The following is a 22,023-nucleotide window of genomic DNA, read 5'->3' as shown; positions in this document are numbered from 1 at the left end:
GTTCATATTACTCGGAATCAACTATAAAGTAATCATTTTTAGTAAAATCGAATCAGATTCAACAAAACAAACAATTTGATACCAAGATGTAATATAGTTTTTACACATAATGCAACTCAAAAAGCAAATAAACATTATTTACAAATATTAAGTGCGCGTACTCGTGACGTCATTATTAATACGTCATACGACACAATGCATGTTTTTTCACGCTAAAGATGCAGTTGTTTAGTGTCTTTATTTTCATTATTTCTTAAAAATCGGGGACGTAGAGGTATGATAAACGAAAAACAGGTTGGTTACTGATCTTTTTGTAATGTATTAGGCTCGACACGATTAAAATAATGAAACAATGTTTGCTTAAAATATCTTTGGGATTTTCCGTCTAGTTCGATTTTCCTATTCTATGTTTAAAGAAATAATTTACGACTAAGAAAATTGATGGGATAAATCGAATACTAGGTCGGTGCCGAATAAAGCAAAGTTTATCTTGCTCGGCACGAAAATCTGAACCACTCGCCAAGGCTCGTGGTTCAGATTTTCTAAGCCTCGCAAAATAAACTTTGCTTTATTCGGCACCGACCTAGTATTCTCTATGAATTCTCAAGACTATTGTATTGCTCTAATCCTCACTTTGTCTGAATAGTCTCATTATTGATTAAATGTTAGGAATCACTCTTAATTATTAAATTTTGTCTGGATTCCAACAACACATTGAATGTGAAAAGTAATGGCGTAATGAGTGAAGCGAAAAATATGCATACGGCAATAATAAAATAACAATGTACAGACAAAATTAATTTAGTTTTATTGCGTGTTCAGTGTGGAACCTAATGTCGCCTTGCTCTGGGAAAACGGGATTAAACGCATGTGCTTAAAGTGTCTATCCAGATTAGCCTGTGCAGTCCGCACATGCTTATTATTGACAACACTTTCCGATTGTATTGTATTTGTCTTTAAAAAGAAGTCTCTTATGAATTAAAATCCAGTCTAGGCTAACAGTATCATCTCTGATAAGCCTATGCGGGCTGCTGGGACGACTAACAGCCAGTCTAGGCTGAAAGTATCGTCCCTGATAAACCTATGCGGGCTGCTGGGACGACTAACAGCCAGTCTAGGCTGAAAGTATCGTCCCTGATAAACCTATGCGGGCTGCTGGGACGACACTTTCTACACATGCTGGGACGACACTTTCTTCACATGCTGGGACGACACTTTCTTCACATGCAATAAACCCCATTTTCCCAGAGCGAGATTCAAAATGCAATTTCGTAGCTATTCGTTAACAGGCTAATGATCTTCTTGATCATAATCGTTCGGGTGTTTAAAATAAAAGATATTAATATTACTTCTGTTGCTGGTGCTGGAGGTGAAAATAATGAGGTCAAAGATAAAATAATGATACAGATACTGTTGATTCTAATGATTACTGAAATTAATAAAAATAATTATAATGATGGTAATGCTGATGTTGCTCCAGAATATGACGATAATTTTCATCAACGAATGCAAAACAAAAGCAACGCGTTAACAATTAATAATTTAATATACACATTTGACTTTTCTCTAGTTGGTGGCCGTTTCATGGAAAGTAAATCATAACTGGAAAATGTAATTATATGACGTCACTTATCACCATCCGATATTCGTTTGATGACGTCAGGATAGAGAAGTTTGGGTGCGTCCATTGCCCAGATATAATCCAGGTGATTGTAGTTAGGTATCTGCAGGAGAGGCGGCAGACCCGGAAGTTCGCTGCGCAGGCGCGCGACGTCAGTAGGCGTGGTCAGCCAGTCGTTCCCACCCCCATATAGTGCTACTGGCGTCCGGATCTGGCTGACGTTGTACGCTGGCGGCATCGTCTGAAACAAGTTAAAGTCTCAACTGTGTCCGAAATATTATTCTTTCATTTACCTTCTTGTTGAGTCGATGAATACTATGTATTAACATTTGTACATGGACGCCACGTTATTGTATTTACATTTGTACATGGATACCGCGTTATTCGTAATGTATGCTTCTCTAGTACCAATTCAGAAGAATTTCAACGAAAAAAGTGTGAACGCCTTTTGTCGGATTCTATACTGTTATTACCTAACCACTGCATATAGAAAGGAATCATGATGTACCACCTCATGTCGAGGTTTTCACGCTTAAAAGATCTTAAAGACTGCCTTTTCGCGGTGTTCTTGGTAAGGAGACAAATCGGACAACTTCAGATTGAGGTCTGAACTTTGAGTGAACCTTTCGGACCACCTCATATCGAGGTCTACGCGGTTAGAAGATATATCGGACCACCCCATATCGATAAATTTACAGAGCAGAGACCGATGGGACCACCCCCTATCGATGAATTTACAGAGCAGAGACCAATTTGACCACCCCGTATCGATGAATTTACAGTGGAGAGAACAATGGGACCACCCCTATCGATGAATTTACAGAGCAGAGACCAATGGGACCATCCCTATCGATGAATTTACAGAGCAGAGACCAATGGGACCACCCCGTTTCGATGAATTTACAGTGGAGAGACCAATGGGACCACCCCTATCGATGAATTTACAGAGCAGAGACCAATGGGACCACCCCTATCGATTAATTTACAGAGCAGAGACCAATGGGACCACCCCGTATCGATGAATTTACAGAGCAGAGACCAATAGGACCACCCCGTATCGATAAATTTAAAGTGCAGAGACCAATCGGATCACCCCATACCAATGAATTTACATTGGAGAGAAAGCTCATTGTAAAATTAGTATATGATTAAATATACTTGATAATAATTAAGTTAAATAGTGAGGCATAAAATAAAGATATCCGGAAGTCGAATATTTGAATGGTCTTTCTAACGGACAAATGTACTTGCTTTTCCAAGGAAACAGACTCGAAAGTGATCAAATCGGCGATTGGGTTTCGATACAATCAAATTTAATTAAACTTAAACCGGATAAGAAAATATGATAATACTCCTTTATATTCAATACTTACCTGATTATATTTTTTAATGTTTCCTTCCGTGCCAAAATCAAACATTTGAAATCGACCCGTCTTGACGGCCTGAAAAATAACACAGACTATAAAAAAGTGTATTGGAAAGTATTCATAAGAAATACAATCGAAATGAAATCCCCATATTTAAGGGCGTTTTTGACGTTCTTGTACCTGCACATAGTGGATCATATTCTGTACGGAGGTTCCTGCAGGATGCTGACCAATGTAAACCGGTATCCGGCTCTGAAAACGAAAACATGAACCATTGATGTTGGTACCTCACGCTACATCATTACCGCTTACATAAGTAACATTCATAAAATCAGAAAAGTCTCAATCATTTATGAGATCACAAAAATCGACATCATCAAAGCTTTCGCAAACGTATCCATCATTCATGCTATGACGAACGTCTCCATCAGTATTTCAGTCAGAATAATAAACCGCCGTGTCATAATTATACATATCACAACGCACTGTACCGCCCTTATTGTCGACACCACCGTTGTGTTTAAAGATACAGCACTAAAACCGATATGTATTAAATAACCACACACGATCACTGTTCATAACCAACAACAACCAAACCCTTATCACCACTCGAGCTCCAACAACTTCAACGTAATTAAATTTTAACATTTACTCCAAAAAGACAAAACCTCCACCAAAACCAACATGCACTACCATCATCACCATCACCAACAGCAGCAGCACCACCACCACGAGCACAGCCATCGACAGCATATCTACAACCATTACAATCATTAACACCACAACAAACAACAACAAACAGAAAAACCCAATTGATTCAAAGTAATTTAAACATACCACCAAAGTACGTATCGTTTTGTCAACCAAGTTCGCAAGCACAAAATCCACTAGCATCGCTGCAATTACGATGCGTTGCCATTGTTACCTTGTTTGTGTTTCCGGAATCGATCCCGCACAGCAGGAATAATACGTCCTCACACGTGCTGGCCATGCTATCCTCGCATATGATCGGTAACAGGTCCGAGCGAGGCAGGAAGTCGTTGTAACCGAACCACTTGTGGACCTCCTACAATATTTGGACTCGTTTATAATAGTGTGTTATATGCCTTTATATGATAAATATCGACTCTTACCTTTAGCTTCTTAAGACGTGTGTGCAATGATTCTCAACAAAATCATTTTATTTTAAGCATATTTCAAAGTGTAATTTATTTGCAGATTATAACAAAATTTGTGAGTTAAACATTATGGTTGAGATGAGTGTTAATAAAACAGTTGATTAGACACGTGTTGATCAACATGATGAAAATCTGAATTGCAATAAAAGAAATGTGAAACCTCACTTCAGTCCCAATGGCATAAAAGTGTTCAGCCAGGAAGCCCATAAGTGTGTACGAACATCAGCTTCGTTTCGGTCAGTATACAATTTTGGGCTGATTAGCTGGTCACGATTATGTGATCGGTCCCTCTGTTGTGTTTTTTTATGGAGCCTCGCTCTAGGAAAATGGGACTGAATTTGCGTGCGTAAAGTTTCGTACAAGATTATGCTATGCAATCCGGACGACACTTTCCGCCTTAACTGAATTTAAGCAAAGAATTTCATACAAGCGGAATGTGTTGTCCCTGATTAGCCTGTGCGGACTTCACATGCTGATCTGGGACGACACTTTACGCACCTGCATTAAACCCCGTTTTCATAAAGTGAGGCTTTAAAAAAAACTTACATCCTCAGAGAGGTCCGCCAGCAGTTTCACCGGGCTCTCCACGTGGGCGAGGTACGCCGCGGGCCCCAGTGCGGCGAACATTCCTATCAAATCGTTTAGGTCCGGGTCCCGAGACAGTGCTGCAAACGCTATCTCCGTCCCCTGAGAGTGACCCACGTACTGAAGCTTGGACGCGCCCGTCATCCCAAGGATGAAGCGAACCGTGTCCGGAAGGTCTAAAAGCGCCATCTCGTCAAAACTGGAGGTTACATAAAAGTGAATAATTATGTGGTGTTCCCTTTTTTCGCAATAACTTGTTTTCTTTATGTTTTCGTTTATTAGTCCAGTCGATTTGTGCAGATTTTCACCAGAATTGTTCAAGATGTGATAAAAGCATGAGCATTTGCAGAATACTAGCTAAGAGCATACTGAACAATATCAGATAGGGACCCATTCTAAAAAATCTGCATATAGGGGTATGGCGGCCATTTTAAAATGGCAACCGTCACTTTTCCAAAAGATACATTTAAAAATTCATCAAAATTTTATTAGTGTATTAAGTGACATGAAATCTTGTATTTACCATGCAAATGACCGTATCAATGTTATCAAAAACCAAACTAAAAATAAATATGATCAAATAAAATCTTTTAATATGAAATTCTAGCCACATTTGTCAAAATCAATGCAAAATATTATATTAAACTGTCTTGAACATTTTTTGGAAACAAAATTAGGTTAATTAAGAGTTCACTATCCGTAAACAACACAGATCACGTGTACATGATCAAATAAACATTTATTGTCAAGTCCAAAGTAAAAGTAAATGTATTAATTCCCTATCACATTGCCCTCCACATTTGCATAGAGCTGTGCAGTTCAAAGCTGCTTTAACACACAACGTCCTCGGCAGCCATTTTCACTTTTGCATCCACATCTGATGAGTTCAGCACGAGACTCGGAAGCTTGCTGTAAGGTTGTCCAGAAAGGTTCCCACGTTCCATCTTTGTTGCGCTTCCAACCCCAGGAGCTAGGTGGTTGGGGCTCTTGTTGTTTGTCAAGTGACTGTCCCCAGCAAAATCCTGCCTGGTAAGCTGCTCTCTTGATGTGTTGGTGTAACGCGGCAGGGCTTGGCGGGATATTATCGCTTGCACGCCTTTTTCGAGTAAAAAGATCTTTCTTGAATTCTGTCGTTTTACTTGGTGCTACGCCGTCCAATGCTATCATATCTCTCACATGAATAGGGAGCCAACGAGCGTTATTTGGATGGTCCAAAGCGAAGAACCAAGGAATTAACATGGTAAACGATTCTTTATACAGCTCAAAATTTCCCTCTCGTAGAGACCTGACAAAGATAAGAACTATCAGTTCAAACTTTAATGTAAGTGACCAGAGTTTGAACAGTTGACTTTCCATTTCTCTTCTTTCTTTCGACTCCTCAAAACTGAGACAATTGACCCCTATATCATCGAAACTCTATGAATTGAGTATAGGCTTTATGCATCAAAATATGTAATGAGCAAGCAGTTATCGGGTGCGCATGTCGGGTTCTAGTTACATGTGATTACTTAAGGAATGAGTCTGCTGTACCGGCAGATGCAACATTAGACTGACTTAACGCATTCACCCAGACACTATCCTGTAGCCAATCCCCAATCGTTCTCAAAGAAGCGATCTCTATGTGAAGACCACCAAACATCACTACAATAAGATTCTCTCCGTATCTCTCAGGCAAAATCCATTGAATGTTTTTGGCTAGGGCGTAAAGTGGCTGATCGCATGCCATAGCAGGTATTTGTCCTGGATTAAGAAAACTGACACACTCTTTGGTAATGGTCATTGAGTGCCGAATCATTGCAGCAGACTTTGCCTTTTCCTGAAACAAGGGTAAAACGGAACTAAATTCCAAAGGAATGGCCTTAACCAAATGACTCTGAGATAAATTTGAATGGAAGGCAGAGCATGGCATTGTTTCCTTGTCTCTATCATCACGTTTTTCGATCTCCTGGCGTACATGATTGAGCCACCTGTAAATTAGCAAGATTAACCACAATTAAGAATACATATAAGCATTAATATGTTCAGATATAAAATCTTAAGTTTGATGCTAGATCCAGAATTGCATTATCAAAGCAATGGTAAATGCTACAAAGATATAAAATGTATGTTTGTATTCGTGTGCGAAATGGCTCTTAAGCAAATTTGTGAAGTTATATGCGCTAGTGTTATTTTTATACAACATGCTATTATATAAATTATAAGCTTTACTCATAAGATATACCTATACTCTATGTCTTGTGCATCACTGAAATGGTCTGAATGGATCATCAATGGTCCTTCCAAAAGTGGTACAGCAGCTGGCTCCTTAGGGAGGATGACAGGTGGTACTATTGAGAATCTTTCTGGTAATGGTTTTATTTTGTCTCTTTTCAGGTTTTCATTGATAAAGATCCCTTCTCTGTCAGTACCTAGGTTATCAACTTCTGGGTGTTGAAATAAAGAAATCGCTGTTCCATGTAATGATCCTTTAGCTGTAGTGGAGCTTGCATTGTGGTCAATATTATCAATTGCTCCGGTTGTAAAAATATTGCCACGAGGTTTCGCTGGACACACAACATCATCATTTTGAAATCTATCACAAATAGAATTTCCCATAGCTGTCGATGTATTCATCACTCTGCCATATGATATGCTGAGTTCTAAACTGAAAATTTTATCAATAAGATCATTTTTTCTTGTTTCTGCGTGGATAACCATTCCTAAGTTAATTGAATCTGCATCTTTTCGACGACGTATTGCACAGTTGAATTGTAATAGCTGAGAAATGGTTAGTATTGATTGCGATTCGACAACATTACTAGAATGAGTCTCGATGCTGGGTCCTCCTAGGATCATTCTAACTAATGAAAGTAAAGTTTGTGCAACTGATTCTTGTTGGCAGCGTTCATTAAATGTTCCTGCAAATCGATACTTAGTATTCAGTGTATATCTCTGCTGACTCTCTATGCTGCTTTTGCTAAGATTATACCTTCATCATCGTAATTACAAGATGTTGCCTGTCCGAGAACCTCGCCAACATCTTCTTTAAAGACTAAAAGAACATCTCTCCCTTGCTAATGGGCTTGAAAATCTGGTAAAGCAGCCAATATCCTATTTTTCAAACGTGTTGCATTGACACGACCTTCAACAAATACGCCTAATTTTTCATGACGCTCGGTATACAGTTTTTGCAAGTCTATCAGCTTGAATACCGGGACGGCATCAGTTTCAGATCGTGATGCATCAATATATTCTACCAAATCGGCAAGAACGAGTCCATGAACGACCGTTTCCTGACGTTCCTCCTCGGTTTTTGGAATATGTTTTCGTGTCATGTTATAAAGATTTATCAAGCAGGTGGTATGATCTTTCGCCTCCTGTGATATTAGATCACCAGCACTTAGTTTTAAAAAACTGTATCTTGTAGTTCTAGTGCACATTCCCGCACTCGTCTGTCTATCATGAATATTGATGCCTCGTGAAGGTCTCCTGACTCATCACCACAAAAAAGCATCCGGGCATCATTGTTTTGTTGAATAACCACAACTGCGTCTGGTTAGTTAACTTGCATGTCTAGATTGTGAATCTCCAACAAAATCATGTGTTTGTTTATTTTTTTTCTTGACGTGATATCTTAAGATCAGAAAAGTTGTTTTTGCACGTTTTATGCCACTTTGCCTTGTGGTTTTGAAGTGTTGATGCAATGCCATTCCCTTCATCCAGTTGCTGTAAGTTAAGTTTTACAGGGAACCAGTTTATTGCTATACATCTTTGTATATTAGATTCAAATGAATAGTAACCAGCTCCAATATCTACATCAGTTCTTTTCGTATCAGCAGGACATTGTAATTCCTCGTGTGTTCTCTCTTGACAAATCAAACATTCTTTCCAATCCAATGGATCAGTGGGTTTTTCGGTAGGTATAACATAAACATCTACAAGTTTTATTCTTTTTGCCATAATGTCTTTACAAGTCACATGTTTTCAAATGCAAAAAACTACTTGGGTGAACCTGCAATTATAAAAAAAAACTTGCATACAAACCTTTCATTTACCTATTTTCCTGTGTATAAGACGCAACTTTTTTCTACAATATTTGTACCCGCGTCTTATTTAACGATGCGACTTTTCTGTGTGCAAAATCCGATTATTTTTTTTTCACCACCAACCTTTTGCAATAAAATCATCAAAAAATATATGCAATTCTATCCAAATAAAAATATTTACCATGTGACAATAATACAAAAAATTGGCCATATGCATCCTGTATCATTTGTCAAACTGATCTGTTAAGTTCGTAGACACCGTTTAAATGTCATTGACAATTGGGAGTGTTGTAATACTCTATTGACGTGGCTTATGTCATTTAGAAAGACCAGTATTGCTCTCTTTAAAGTCTCCCAGTTATTTACACAAGCATGCGCTGGAATGACAGACGTTGCGAATGCAGTTGCTAAGGTCGTCGCGTGAATTACTACAGAACATTTTAGTCTGGCAACCAGAATAGATATGTGCATGTGTTGAGTTGAAAAATGATTGACATAGATAATGTGTTAGGATATACATTTAAAGTAATGTGTAAGCGTTTTAATGAAAAAAAGATTACCTACTATTAATAAAAAATAATTAAACAAAATGTATTGTCTTTTTTTGCAATTTCGAAAAATGTAATTTTCAAAATGGCCGCTATTTAAGATAGCCTTCGTAATTTTGCAAATTGAAGATGTTTATTGATTGGGGATATTATTAGAGATTTGTGTACCAAATGTTATTGAAATAGATGAAAAAATATATATTTGTTATGATTTTTTGAAGAATTTTTTATGAACAAATTACGGCCGCCATTTTAAAATGGCTGCCAAAATCCGCCATTTTGATTATTTCAGATGGGTCCATATCCGAAATTAATTGCTATAATCTTAACTTCATTCTGCAAATTTTCATGCTTTTATCATTTTCTGAACAATTTTTACACAAATGAACTGGACTATATAGAAAAGCCCTTACTTTGTCTTCGAGATATAATTTAAAGATAATTTATTTTAAATTAAGGTCTGTATTTGACGATTCGGTAAGTGCATAATAGTTGTATTTCTTTTTTGTTTCATGTCATTGTTTTTTCTCTTAGGGTCACTATTTTAAATAAATGTAATTGATTTTTGTAAAAAGTGTGACTTCTGATCTGGGTTTAGAGCATTATTATGTAAAATATATGTTTACCAATTTTAAATACGCACTATAGGCATTTGATGATAAGGCGACCGATTAAAATGTCTACTGCTAGTAATGATCACTTTCCTAAAATGACCAGGGCATATAGCGGTATATGAAGATATGAAGATAATGGTTGGTATAAAGACCGCATGAACAAGACATGTACATACAGGCAAAGGACTGCTCACAAGTTATGAACTTTACAAAGTAGTTGTAGGAAACGACATTATAGAACAAACTTTCTTACTTGCAATTGAGTAATATTTCAAAATGTTGTTGAAGTAATCCTGAGTACATTAATAATTGAACCAGAACAATTTATATCATTAAGAACGCTGCCTGCGAACTTGAATGTTGTACATTACACAGTGAAGAAGAATTGTTGCAAACAAGTTTGAGTCTACGGACAGACAGACGGACCGAAATCTTTGGTGAATTCAGTTTGCCCCCCCCCCACCACAAAATAACAATCATATGTCGAATACATGTCGGCTGATTGTCGAAAACGTTCTGTCGTGCTAACAAAGTTTCTTATAATTGATCGTGCACTTGACGATACATCTAAGTGGTTAATAATTAAAATCAGCGATCATACACTAAGAAAAACAAATTATTATACCAAATATTTAACTAAATCTAACCTGAACGCCCAGAATTCAGGTTGACTGGTGTTCAAGGTCACGTGCTTAAGTCCGTACGTGTTACCGCGGCTGTTTCCCAGCCACACGTCGAAGCCGGCGTCTGCTAAGATGAAACCGAGGCTGTTGTTGGCGAGATTCTCCACCCAGCACGCAGAGCACGAGAGCAGACCGTGCCAAAGAAGTACCGGACTACGTCCACCTAGTCGTGTGACACAAAACATTACAGTGGCTTTTAAAATATATTTGAGAATAGCCCTGTCAAAAGGGGGTATAATAGATGTGCGTAAAGTGTGGTCCCAGATTAGCCTGTGCAGTCCGCAGGGACGACACTTTCCGCACGTACGATATTTTCTGTTTAAAAAATCTTTTCTTAGCAAAAATCACGTTTAGACGGAAAGTGTTGTCCCTTATTAGCCTGTGCGGACTGCACTGGCAAATCTGGGACGACACTGTACGCACATGCATGAGACCCCTTTTTCTCAGTACACGGTCCATTAAAAAAATACATTAATCCGAAAATGTGCATACAAATCAAATATCGCGTTTTCAGATGTTTTAGACACTCATATGTCACGTAAACGTCTATTCTTCAAGAAACTTGGTCAATTATACTAAAGTCAATTTCAGTCTTAGGGGGGTTTGTTGGATTTAAGACTATGTCACTATGTCAAATTAAAGGGATCTTTTCACGCTTTGGTAAATTGACAAAATTGAAAAAAGTTGTTTCAGATTCGCAAATTTTCGTTTTAGTTATGATATTTGTGAGGAAACAGTAATACTGAACATTTACCATTGTCTAATATAGCCATTATATGCATCTTTTGACGATTTTAAAACCTAAAAATTATAAAGCGTTGCAACGCGAAACGATTGAATAATTTGGAGAGTTCTGTTTTTGTCGCTAAATTTTGTGAAACTACGAAGATTGCTTATATAAGGTATAAAATACGTCAAGTGTGTGTACTTGGCGGAATAGCTCAGTAGGCTAAAGCGTTTTTACTTCAGGACTCTGGCAGGACTCCAGGGGTCACTGGTTCGAAACCTGGTCCGGGCAATGTTCTTTTCCTTTTTTTAATTTTATTCTTGATTTTTTACTGGAGCTTTTACGATCCAATGTTTACATTTATCGATATAAAGCATTTAATGAATAAGTTAAAAAATGCCAAAATCTGTGAAAAGGCCCCTTTAAAGACATAACTTGTTGGAATTCAGACGCTGCATTACCGCCAAAACAAAGTATTGTGAAAGTCTTACAGCGTGCCAACGTAAGTGATCGTAAGTAGCGCTAAAAAGCCAGCGATGATGTCCTACCAAACATAAAAAACATCAACAAAAACAACTTATGTGAATTTTTTAATCGCAAATTTCTTTTGATGTGTTTAATTATTGCAAAGCGATATTTGTGTACTCATGCATACCAGGTTTTGACTTATTGAATTACTCATACTAAGAATGTAAACATTGTAAATCGACTACAAATATACAGGTATAATTCTACCTATATAAGTGTGTGAAAAATAGGAACGATTTTTGAAAATCAAAAACGAACGCCAGCCCATACATGGTATGCTGATTTCCACGTGCTTTACGAGTTACCTATTGTGTTGCTAAGGCGACCACGTGGTATTCTCTGGATTTGCAGCAGGTACCCATCGCTCGTGCGTACCGTGTACTCCTCGCACGGGTAGCCTTGGTAGCGGATTAGCTGGGTCTGAAATTGTAAACCCACGTCATTTAAAAAATTGATCTTCGATTAATTGTTGTATGATGATTTATAATCACGATTTGGGTTATGTGATTTATAGGAAATCCCACCACGAGTGTGTTTTACCACGAATGTTTCTTATTAGGTTACATAACTAACCAAAATACCGAAATACAGCCGAAATATAAGAATAACTTATTAGCCGCTTGTGTAATATACATCTTCAAATATCAGTTTAATATATTGCGAGAAGCCAGAAATCGCAGATCTTAACATTAAATTTCTGTCAATAATATTTTTAAATGATATAAAACACCAAAAATGTTTCGACCTATTTTGTTTATGAAAATCGTACAGAACATTCGTTTTGTGCAGAAAAATAGTTGTCAATTAATGGGTTTCGTTGAAAAACAACACCCTACCCTCGGTCGTTAAATAACGCAATACCGTTAGGCCATCGTGGTTACACATTAAAATCCAGAGGGCGACAATGCGATAGTACGATGGCGACAATGCGATAGTACGATGGCGACAATGCGGTAGTACGATGGCGACAATGCGATAGTTCAATGGCGACAACGCGATAGTACGATGGCGAAAATGCGACAATACGATGGCGACAGTGTGATAGTTCGATCGCGACAATGCGAAAGTCATATCGTACTGTCGCCATCGCATCATCGCATTGTCGCCATCGTAATATCGCGTTATCGTACTGTCGTCATCGTATTATCGCAGTGTCTCCATCGTACTATTGCACTGTCGCCATCGTATTGTCGCACTGTCGCCATCGTATTATCGCATTGTCGCCATCGTACTATCGCATTGTCGCCACCGTACTATCGCACTGTCGCCATAGTATTGTCGCACTGTCGTCATCGTATTATCGCACTATCGCATTGTCGCCATCGAACTATCGCACTGTCGCCGTCGTATTGTCGCACTGTCGTCATATCGCATTGTCCCCATCGTACTATCGCGTTATCATACTGTCGTCTATGGAAGGGAAAGACCGCATATATTATTCATCACCAGAAATGTTGCACGTGTTGAATATTCAGCTCATTTGTTTAACAGAGAATTTTTTAAATGCAACTTTTTAATATCTGTTTTGTACAATTGTAAAGTGTTAAATGTTGTATGTTCCGATTCTACAAAATCTTTAATGTAACTTCTTAAACTACAGATCTGAAAATGAAGATTGTGCATATATAAAGTCTACATTTTCATATACCTTATATTGTTGTCATAATAATAAATAAAAGATAATAGATCCATCTGAAAGTAAGTTGATGACAAACTACATTAGCATGTTTAATATTTTTTAAGGTGAACGATCGGTTTTAGTAATCTGACAAGTCAGCATCTAACAAGTGTTCACTATAACATTTTACAACGCATTTTCAAGTCAACCGGTGTTAGGGTACAAATTGTCATTAGTAGTAGCCACAGGTGTTGGGCGCGTGGCAAAGTCACTTAAAAACTATCAATATGTCATAAAACAACATTTTTCATAATTTTGACCCAAACAAATTCTGATAAAATATATATATATATATATATACAAGTTAGGTATCTCTTGACACAGGAAAATCACCTATATCAACATGTTTAAGCCATTAATGGCGGTCGATTTTCGTAAACTATGTACCATTTGTTGGGAGAGTTTGCCTCGTGACGAAAAAAAATGACCACGAACATCACAGATTTGTCCAATTTGTTTGCGTTATAACGTCGAAATCGTTGTTAATCGTGAATTGTTTATCTGCTATTTCGAGTCCAGCTCCATGTCAATTAGACGCTCAATGTAAATACGGTTCTCGGTTTCAGGTATTCGATAACTCTGAGGCGCGGAACCAATAGTTGGATAACTAGCGTAAGGTGAAGGCAGATCATCGTACACGATTGAAATAAACGTTCGAACATAACGATTATATTAGTGTTTGGTGTGGACAAAAAGACAAATCTGTGTTGTTAGTTGATAAATTCCTATTTGTTTATTGTACTTATGCGGATTATGTTCGGTAGCTGGGGTATTTCGATACTTTTACTCTTGTAAAAATCGGCACTGAACGTTCAGTCAGACGAGAGCCGACCTAGCATTTCTACGAGTTCGAGAAGTGTTTTCTTGTAGTTTATGTTGGCAAGTAGCCTTTCGTGGTCATGTTTCGTCACGAGGCAAACTTTCCCAACAAAATGGTAACATAGTTTACGAAAATCGACCGCCATTTAAGCACTTAATGTCTTTAAAATGTTGATGTAGGTGATTTTCCTGTGACAAGAGATACCTACCTTGTATATATAAATATATATTAATTCAGATTTTTTTTGGTTAAAATGATGAAAACTGTTGTTTTTTATGTTGTTTTATGACATATTGATAATGTGTAAGTGACTTGGTCGTGCGCCCAACACCTGTGCACTAGAAGAATCATTGTTTACATTTACAATGGTTCCCGGTCCGTAGGCGAGACATTGGTTCCTGGCTAAGACGAAAAATAATTTTGTCGCCCTTACCGCGTGTAGATTTCATGCAGACTTTCCAACTGTTCAAATGTCAACTTGTAACATTGCAAGATGTAAAGATACGCGATTACTAATCCAGACGTGTTTACATGCTCACAGTGGAAATCGGAAGTTCGTTAAAGTTACTATTGCAAATTGTATACTTTAGCAGTCACATTTGTAAAGAAGCGTTAGAGTTGTGACACAGTTTTGTGCGTTGTGTATGCGATTTAAAAATAAAAGTAAATGTATATTTTACATTTTGAACATTTTATGTTTTAGTCATTGAACAGTTTGAATTGGACTATGTACATGATGAACAATTGAGATGTATTCACCATAAAAATTAACATTGTTGAAAATTGAAACATTACATATCAAACCTTGTTTATTTGAACGTACATTATTTGACATGTATGTACAATCTATAATTGCAACATGTAACATATCAGCTGAATACTCAACACGTGCACCATTTCTCGTGATAAATAATATTGGCGGACTTTCCCTTCCATAGTCGTCATCGTATTATCGCATTGTCGCCATCGTACTATCGCACTGTCGCCATCGTATTGTCTTACTGTCGATATCGTTTTATCGTATTGTCGTCATCGTACTATCGCACGATCGCATTGTCGCCTTGTCGCCATCGTACCATCGCATTGTCGCCATCGTATTGTCGCACTGTCGTCATCGTATTATCGCACTATTGCATTGTCGCAGTGTCGCCATCGTACTTTCGCACTGTCGCCGTCGTATTGTCGCACTGTCGTCATCGTATTATCGCATTGTCGCCATCGTACTATCTTGTTAACGTACTGTCGTCATCGTATTATCGCATTGTCGCCATCGTACTATCGCACTGTCGCCATCTTATTGTCGCACTGTCGCCATCTTATTGTCGCACTGTCGTCATCGTACTATCGCATTGTCGCCATCGAACTATCGCACTATCGCATCTGGATTTTTATGTGTTACCACGACGGCACTCACGGTATAACGTATTAAATACTGTTTGTGGATAACGTCCTAGATCTGTATGTTTTATGTCATGTTAACTAGTGGCGTAGTGCTAAAACTAACTCGACACTTTTTAACGATATTGTAATTTCACCAGCATTGTTTACACAGTTATTCTAGATCTGTTTGTTTTATGTCATGTTTTACTAGTGGCGTAGTGCGCAAAACTTACTCAATACGTTTTAACGATTATTGTTATTTCACCGGCATTGTTTACACAGAGGTATACGTCGCCTATCAAATGTGTGTCTCATTGCTGTGTTTTGGTATTCCGGAAAGTCGTAGGACTGTTTCCTATTGTGTTATTTTTTGAAATGCCATATTTTTTTTTAAATAATTATATGATCATAACATATTATCTCTCTATTCCACCTTATGTTCGTCATCATCTAATTCATCTTAATTATAATGTAAATTTTGTGTTTAGAAAGGTATATGTATACGAGTAACATAGTTTTGAGTTTAAGGGACTTGTTCACAGATTTGGACATTTATCACGCTGGGTATGCGGATACTTTGATAACAGATGGCACTTCGATACCAGATAACAACAAAAGCCACGCGCGAGAGGTAAGTTCATCATTTTTTTAAAGTTATATCATAAAAATTAGTTTTTTAGACGAGGCGCATGGTCGAGTTTATAAATGGTGTATCCTTTTCTATTGCAAAGAAAAACATCACGGAAGAATGGTGGATTTTTCCCGAAAAAATTGAAAATTCGGTCGGAAAACAGCATAAACTGGATGAACAGTAAACATTTCAACACAATAAAACTACTTAGAAATATTGCAAGAAATTGTTTGATATTCCAGCATGTAGAGTTTCTCACTGTGCTTCAAATACTGAAATTTTGATAGTATTCAATAAAATATAAACGAAGATTGAGCATGTTTTAATAGGTGGTATTCATGAAGTTGCGGATACTTTGATTCCCGATATAGGGCACTTCGGATAACAGAGACTTTCAACAAATTGGGCACTCTTATAACCGAGTTTTATCTTCTACCTAAAATGCATTTATGTATATTATGGCTATTCTTACCAAACATTTTGTAGTACAAATCAATTTGCATTGTCAAGCCCGACACATTGGGAATCTATGCATAACGTAATTACATACACATGTAAAATATAACCAATGGCGTTGTTCGTTTTCAAAAATCTTATATCTATAAATTTATATAATTAATATTATAAGTGCAAATTTTAAATAAGATTCAACTGCTTATTTCTGAAGTAATATATTTCAAGTGACGACCGAAAATAATTGTCTAAATAATAAACTTTTTTTAAGTAGTAAAATGAGATTAAGAAAATTGAAAATACAACGGATCATGTGGATCAACACGACTGTGTTCAATTGAACTTATAGCAGGACTCTAGATAAGGGGAGCAAGCGGTCTCAAAGCGGCCAATACACCTCATAAAATCCTTTGTCATTGGTGCTCATTAGAATCGCATCATGCAGACGATACTAATGCGAAGCCACAAAATTTAAAAGAGATTGGAAAACTCCCTTTATATTGAGCACTACTTATAGGAAGCACTTCCCTTTACACTTCCCATTCCCTTTTATTATCATATTTCAAAGGGATAAGAACATGTTTCGGTAATTCGTTTTTAATTTACGTCAGTACATACATTTTTTATTTATTTCCTGCTAACTATAGCAGTATTCCACAGCGAATTCTGCATTTCTGATTCACTAAATAGAGTGTGTTATATCTGGTAAAAAGTGTCGAGTTATCTGGAATCGAAGTCCGTTGTCTTTGAGATGATCGGTATCAGAAGTGGCCATGAAAATTTGGCATCCGACTCTTAAAACATTTGAATTTCCTCAAATACGTTATTCAACTAAAATTTAACATGTTGTAACATTAATGGGCATATTGATATTTTATTTCGATTAGTTGGCACGTTCTTGATTTATTTCCAAGTATTTTTATTTTGTTGAAATACGTACTGATCATCGAATTCATGACGATTATCGATGAAATGCTATCACTTTTTTATAATTCACTGGTTTTTTTTCACGACTTTTTTGCTTCGCAATACAAAGTACTATACCATTAATCGACCAAACAATGTTACGTGTCTTAAAACCAAATAAACCGAACATAAATGCAAAAAAGCTGAAAAACTCAACTCTCGCGCGTGGCTTTTGTTGTTATCTGGTATCGAAGTGCAATCTGTAATCAAAGTATCCGCATACCCGGCGTGTTTATGAAATGTGTAAGAAATTGCCTTAAATTGATTGATTTTAAAACATAACTGTAGAGCTCCATTAAAATCACACGAATGGAATTAAGGAAAAAAGTTTGTCCTCGACGAGGCTAGAACCATTGTTATTTTGATTTAACCGATAGGGTCATGACCACTTCGCCATTCTGATTCAATCACCGTTATTTTATACTTGATGTAAGTAATCCACGTGTTGTAACACATTAACAGTTTACATAATTCAATCGCTTCGCGTTTGAAATGCTTTATAGTTTAATCAATGTGTACTGATTATATTTCATACACGAAGCTGTTCTTTTTTAATATGTGTCTACTTCATCAGTGGTATTTCACTCTCTAATGTATAGTGTTCTTTTATTTTTCGAATCCTTTACAAAAAGTTGGAAACTTGTTATTTCGACAATCTGTTAACAAGGCCCTGTCAATATATTTACGATGCAAGTGTTTCTAAACGAATTACATGCCAGATTTATTTCGAACCTATATTGAACAATTAATGTATACAACAAACCATACAAAGTAACCATAATCAAATTTATTGTGACCTGCTTACCGTGTTCATGCGCGCTTCCGGGTCCAGCCGAACGGCTATCCGTCCCGGAAGTAGCCCCAGTAAGCCGGAAACGACCACTATTATCAGCAAATAAAGCATTGTCCTGGTGTGATTACAAGCGTTCGTTTACATCTGTTAAAGAAAACAAATGTCACCTAACTAACAGACGAAACATCACTCTGTTCTTTGTTCTTATCTATGTGAGTGTTCACCACTCGTGGTCCTCTATAGATGTAACACGTGTAAGCCCCAATATGTGAACACTGTGTAAATGTTTCAAGATTGCTTAAGTTTCGATATAGTTAAGAGTTATAAAACACTGGACTTGTAGTCCAGATATTTGATGGATGGTATTTTGGTATAAATGTATTTTGTGTTAACATTTTTATAAGATCATTTTAGTTCGTGTCCCACAAAACATGCATACATAAGGGATTTTGATATCAATTGTTATGTGGACAAAATAATTTTTTATGGGTTATGGATATCGACAAATTGTTGGCCTAGTTGTCAAAAGATTGTAGTGTGACGATGGAATTAACAATTAACAAGCTAAACTTTTTTGTTTCATAATCATCCTATTTGCTTTCAATGTCAAAATTCTTGAAAACATTAGGCCATAACCCTCACAAACTATTTGGTACGAAAGACTGTGGTATGTGCATGATACGATGTAATGTTTTATATTGGCCGTGTTATGAGAAAAGGAGGTTTAATGCATGTGCGTAAAATGTCGTCCCAGATGAGCATGTGAAGTCCGTATAGGCTAATCAGGGACTACATTTTCCGCTTTTATGTTAATTTTCGTTTTAAGGCAGGCTCTTCTTGACGAAAAGGTTAGGCGAAACATGTCGTCCGTGGATTGCACAGGCTAATCTTGGACGACACATGCATTCAACCCCCTGTTCACAGAGCGCGGCTCATATCATTTTTAAATGAGGGATGAAACGCATGATATAAAAAGAAGATTTCATACTTAAAGGGAGATTATACGATTTTTATATGTGTTAAATTGTAATATATTGATAAAAATGTGTAACAATAACACGAAATAGGCAAGAAAAATTAAACATTGAAGACGAATGTCATAAAATGCAGCAAAGACACATTAGCGCCCCAAGGCGATCGTGACGAAAATATTTCGTACATATTTTCCGACAATAACCGAAGCATTCGTCTTTTGATAAGGATCAGAATTAGTGTTTGTGTGTCGTATGAATAGATATCGTTGCAGGAAAGTAAAATGATCCGTAAAACTAAATTTAGATTCACATCGTACATGCATAATTTACATGCTGGCGAATTCGACAGTACAGACATTTTTGATTTCAGAATTAAATATCTGGCTTATTTCGCATTTTTCAACACATGTTCTTCTTAACTTTTATTTTAATTTATATCGACATATATGTATAATAAGTATTTTTACATTATTTAAATTCATAAACATTTGACAACATCGTATTATCTCCCTTTAAAACATAATAGAATCCATTTAAACCAATATCTACTTTATATGTTTCCAATAATAACCAATATTTATCTAAAATGTTATAATCACAATCTACCTTAAAGCGGTGTATTGATTTAATAAATTCCAAGTTTGATCATTAACTCTTAATCATGAAACCAAGCAAAGCATATCACAACACAAATTACACGGAAAATAAATGTAGTGGCTCTCAACAAATATTCATGAAACGCGGAAATATATTTAATTATTGAGTCAAAGTTCTGATGTGTATTTCCTGTGCGTAAAGTGTTTCATATTAGTGTAAGACTCAGCTTTACTCACAAGGACCTATAACAAAAAGTACCTTACAATTATATACAAGGGATACAATTGTCAAAATTCCTGATCAACAAAATGGGCTGAACACTTGCACTATATTCACTTCAATAAACAACAGCATACATTAAACGAATTGTATAACAACATCCAAGACATTTACGTTTCAGAAATATACTTTGTTTACAACGGTAAACATATTTAACGTTTAACTGTAAAACGAAACATAAAATCAGTGACATTTACTAACTCGGACAAATTTGTGCAACTGAACTTTGGCACAATTTGTTTCATATTTGTTTAAATTACAGACAATTTAAGCAAATTCTATCATCTTAGATAATCCAAAACAGTTGCTGAAACAAAGTAAACACCTAAGCGCATGTAACTGCATGTTTTTAAAAAGCATACATATTAAATTCGTTTAGATTATCTACAATCTTAAGGTATTTCAATGCAATTAGTCGGGTAATAACAAGCCAGATGGGTTGGATATTTATTGCAGGGAATATCGAACCAACGAAGTCGCGTTTTAGAAATATTACTTAGCCTAAAATGAAAGTGAAACATAATAGAACCGATTTAAACCAATATCTAACTAACATTTAACCAAATTGAATACCAACTAATACACGGAAAATAAATGTAGTGGCTCTCAGCAAATATTCATGAAACGCGGAAATATATTTAATCATTGAGTCAAAATGCTGATGTGTATTTCCTGTGAGTAAAGTGATTCATAAAATTGTAAGACTCAGTTTGAGCCACAGGGACATATAACAAAAAGTACCTAACAATTATATACAAGGGATACAATTGTCAAAATTCGTGATCAACAAAATGGGCCGAACACTTGCACTAGATTCACTTCCATAAACAAGAGCATACATCAAACGAATTGCATAACAACTGCAAAGACATTCTAATTTCAGAAATATACTTTGTTTATAACAGTGAACTTGTATAACGTTTTGCTGGAAACGAAACATAAAATCAGTGACATTTATGAACTCGGACACATTTGTGCAACTAAACTTTGACACAATTTGTTTTATAATTCTTTACATCACAGACAATTTAAGAAAATTCTATTATCTTTGATAACCCAATTCAGTTGCTGAAACAAAGTAGATACCTATCATAATCGCATGTAACTGCACATGTTTTAAAAGCATACATATAAAATTCGTTTACATTATCTGCAATCTTTTGTCATTAAAATGCAATTAGTCAGGCAATAACAAGCATTATTGGTTGGATATTTATTGCAGGGAAAATCGAACCAACGAATTCGCATTCAATTGTGGATTAGTTCTTAATCACTATGACCAGAAACCAGCCAATAACTTTAATCCAACAAATGAACATAATTACAAAGATACATAGCCCTTACGTTTATAATTATCAGTTTTTAGCGTCCTATACATGTATTGTCAATGTAACAATTTATAAACCTTTTCACGTTTTAGTAAATTGACCAAATTAAAAAATTGTTTCGTTGTAGTAATGATGTTTGTGAGGAAACAGTAATACTGAACATTGGCCATGCTCTAAAATATCCATTTTATGCATCTTTTGACGATTTAAAAACCTGAAAATGACAAAGCGTTGCAACGCGAAACGAT

General features: G+C 36.4%; 2 protein-coding genes across 8 annotated transcripts in view; both read right to left on the bottom strand.

Annotated features, from left to right (window-relative positions):
- Positions 1 to 793: 793 nt before the first annotated feature.
- Positions 794 to 22,023, bottom strand: part of LOC127868116 (lysosomal acid lipase/cholesteryl ester hydrolase-like) — a 165,953-nt gene continuing 144,723 nt past the window's right edge. Inside the window, exons 1-9 of one of the 7 annotated variants that reach the window (XM_052409730.1) lie at positions 20,178 to 20,300; positions 18,610 to 18,741; positions 12,182 to 12,296; positions 10,586 to 10,784; positions 4,713 to 4,950; positions 3,914 to 4,054; positions 3,169 to 3,240; positions 2,995 to 3,063; positions 1,528 to 1,862 (exon numbers count right to left, since the gene is read on the bottom strand). In XM_052409730.1, coding sequence (XP_052265690.1) covers positions 1,626 to 1,862; positions 2,995 to 3,063; positions 3,169 to 3,240; positions 3,914 to 4,054; positions 4,713 to 4,950; positions 10,586 to 10,784; positions 12,182 to 12,296; positions 18,610 to 18,708 — 1,170 coding nt within the window. In that variant the 5' untranslated portion in view covers positions 18,709 to 18,741; positions 20,178 to 20,300 and the 3' untranslated portion in view covers positions 1,528 to 1,625. Of the gene's footprint in view, positions 1,863 to 2,994; positions 3,064 to 3,168; positions 3,241 to 3,913; positions 4,055 to 4,712; positions 4,951 to 10,585; positions 10,785 to 12,181; positions 12,297 to 18,609; positions 18,877 to 20,177; positions 20,301 to 22,023 lie in introns of those variants that run through there. The other 6 variants (XM_052409729.1, XM_052409728.1, XM_052409731.1 and 3 more) reach the window with 6 other exon arrangements.
- Positions 4,957 to 10,579, bottom strand: LOC127868118 (uncharacterized). Its single transcript, XM_052409735.1, has 2 exons — positions 6,973 to 10,579; positions 4,957 to 6,718 (listed from the first exon to the last, which is right to left on the bottom strand). Exons 1-2 carry the CDS (start codon positions 7,584 to 7,586, stop codon positions 6,256 to 6,258), a joined length of 1,077 nt encoding a protein of 358 aa, XP_052265695.1. The 5' UTR covers positions 7,587 to 10,579; the 3' UTR covers positions 4,957 to 6,255.

The sequence above is a fragment of the Dreissena polymorpha genome, chromosome 2 (assembly GCF_020536995.1).
Source record: "Dreissena polymorpha isolate Duluth1 chromosome 2, UMN_Dpol_1.0, whole genome shotgun sequence".
In the NCBI taxonomy this organism is placed as follows: Eukaryota; Metazoa; Mollusca; class Bivalvia; order Myida; family Dreissenidae; genus Dreissena; species Dreissena polymorpha.
This window is presented reverse-complemented; position numbering and strand designations above follow the sequence as displayed.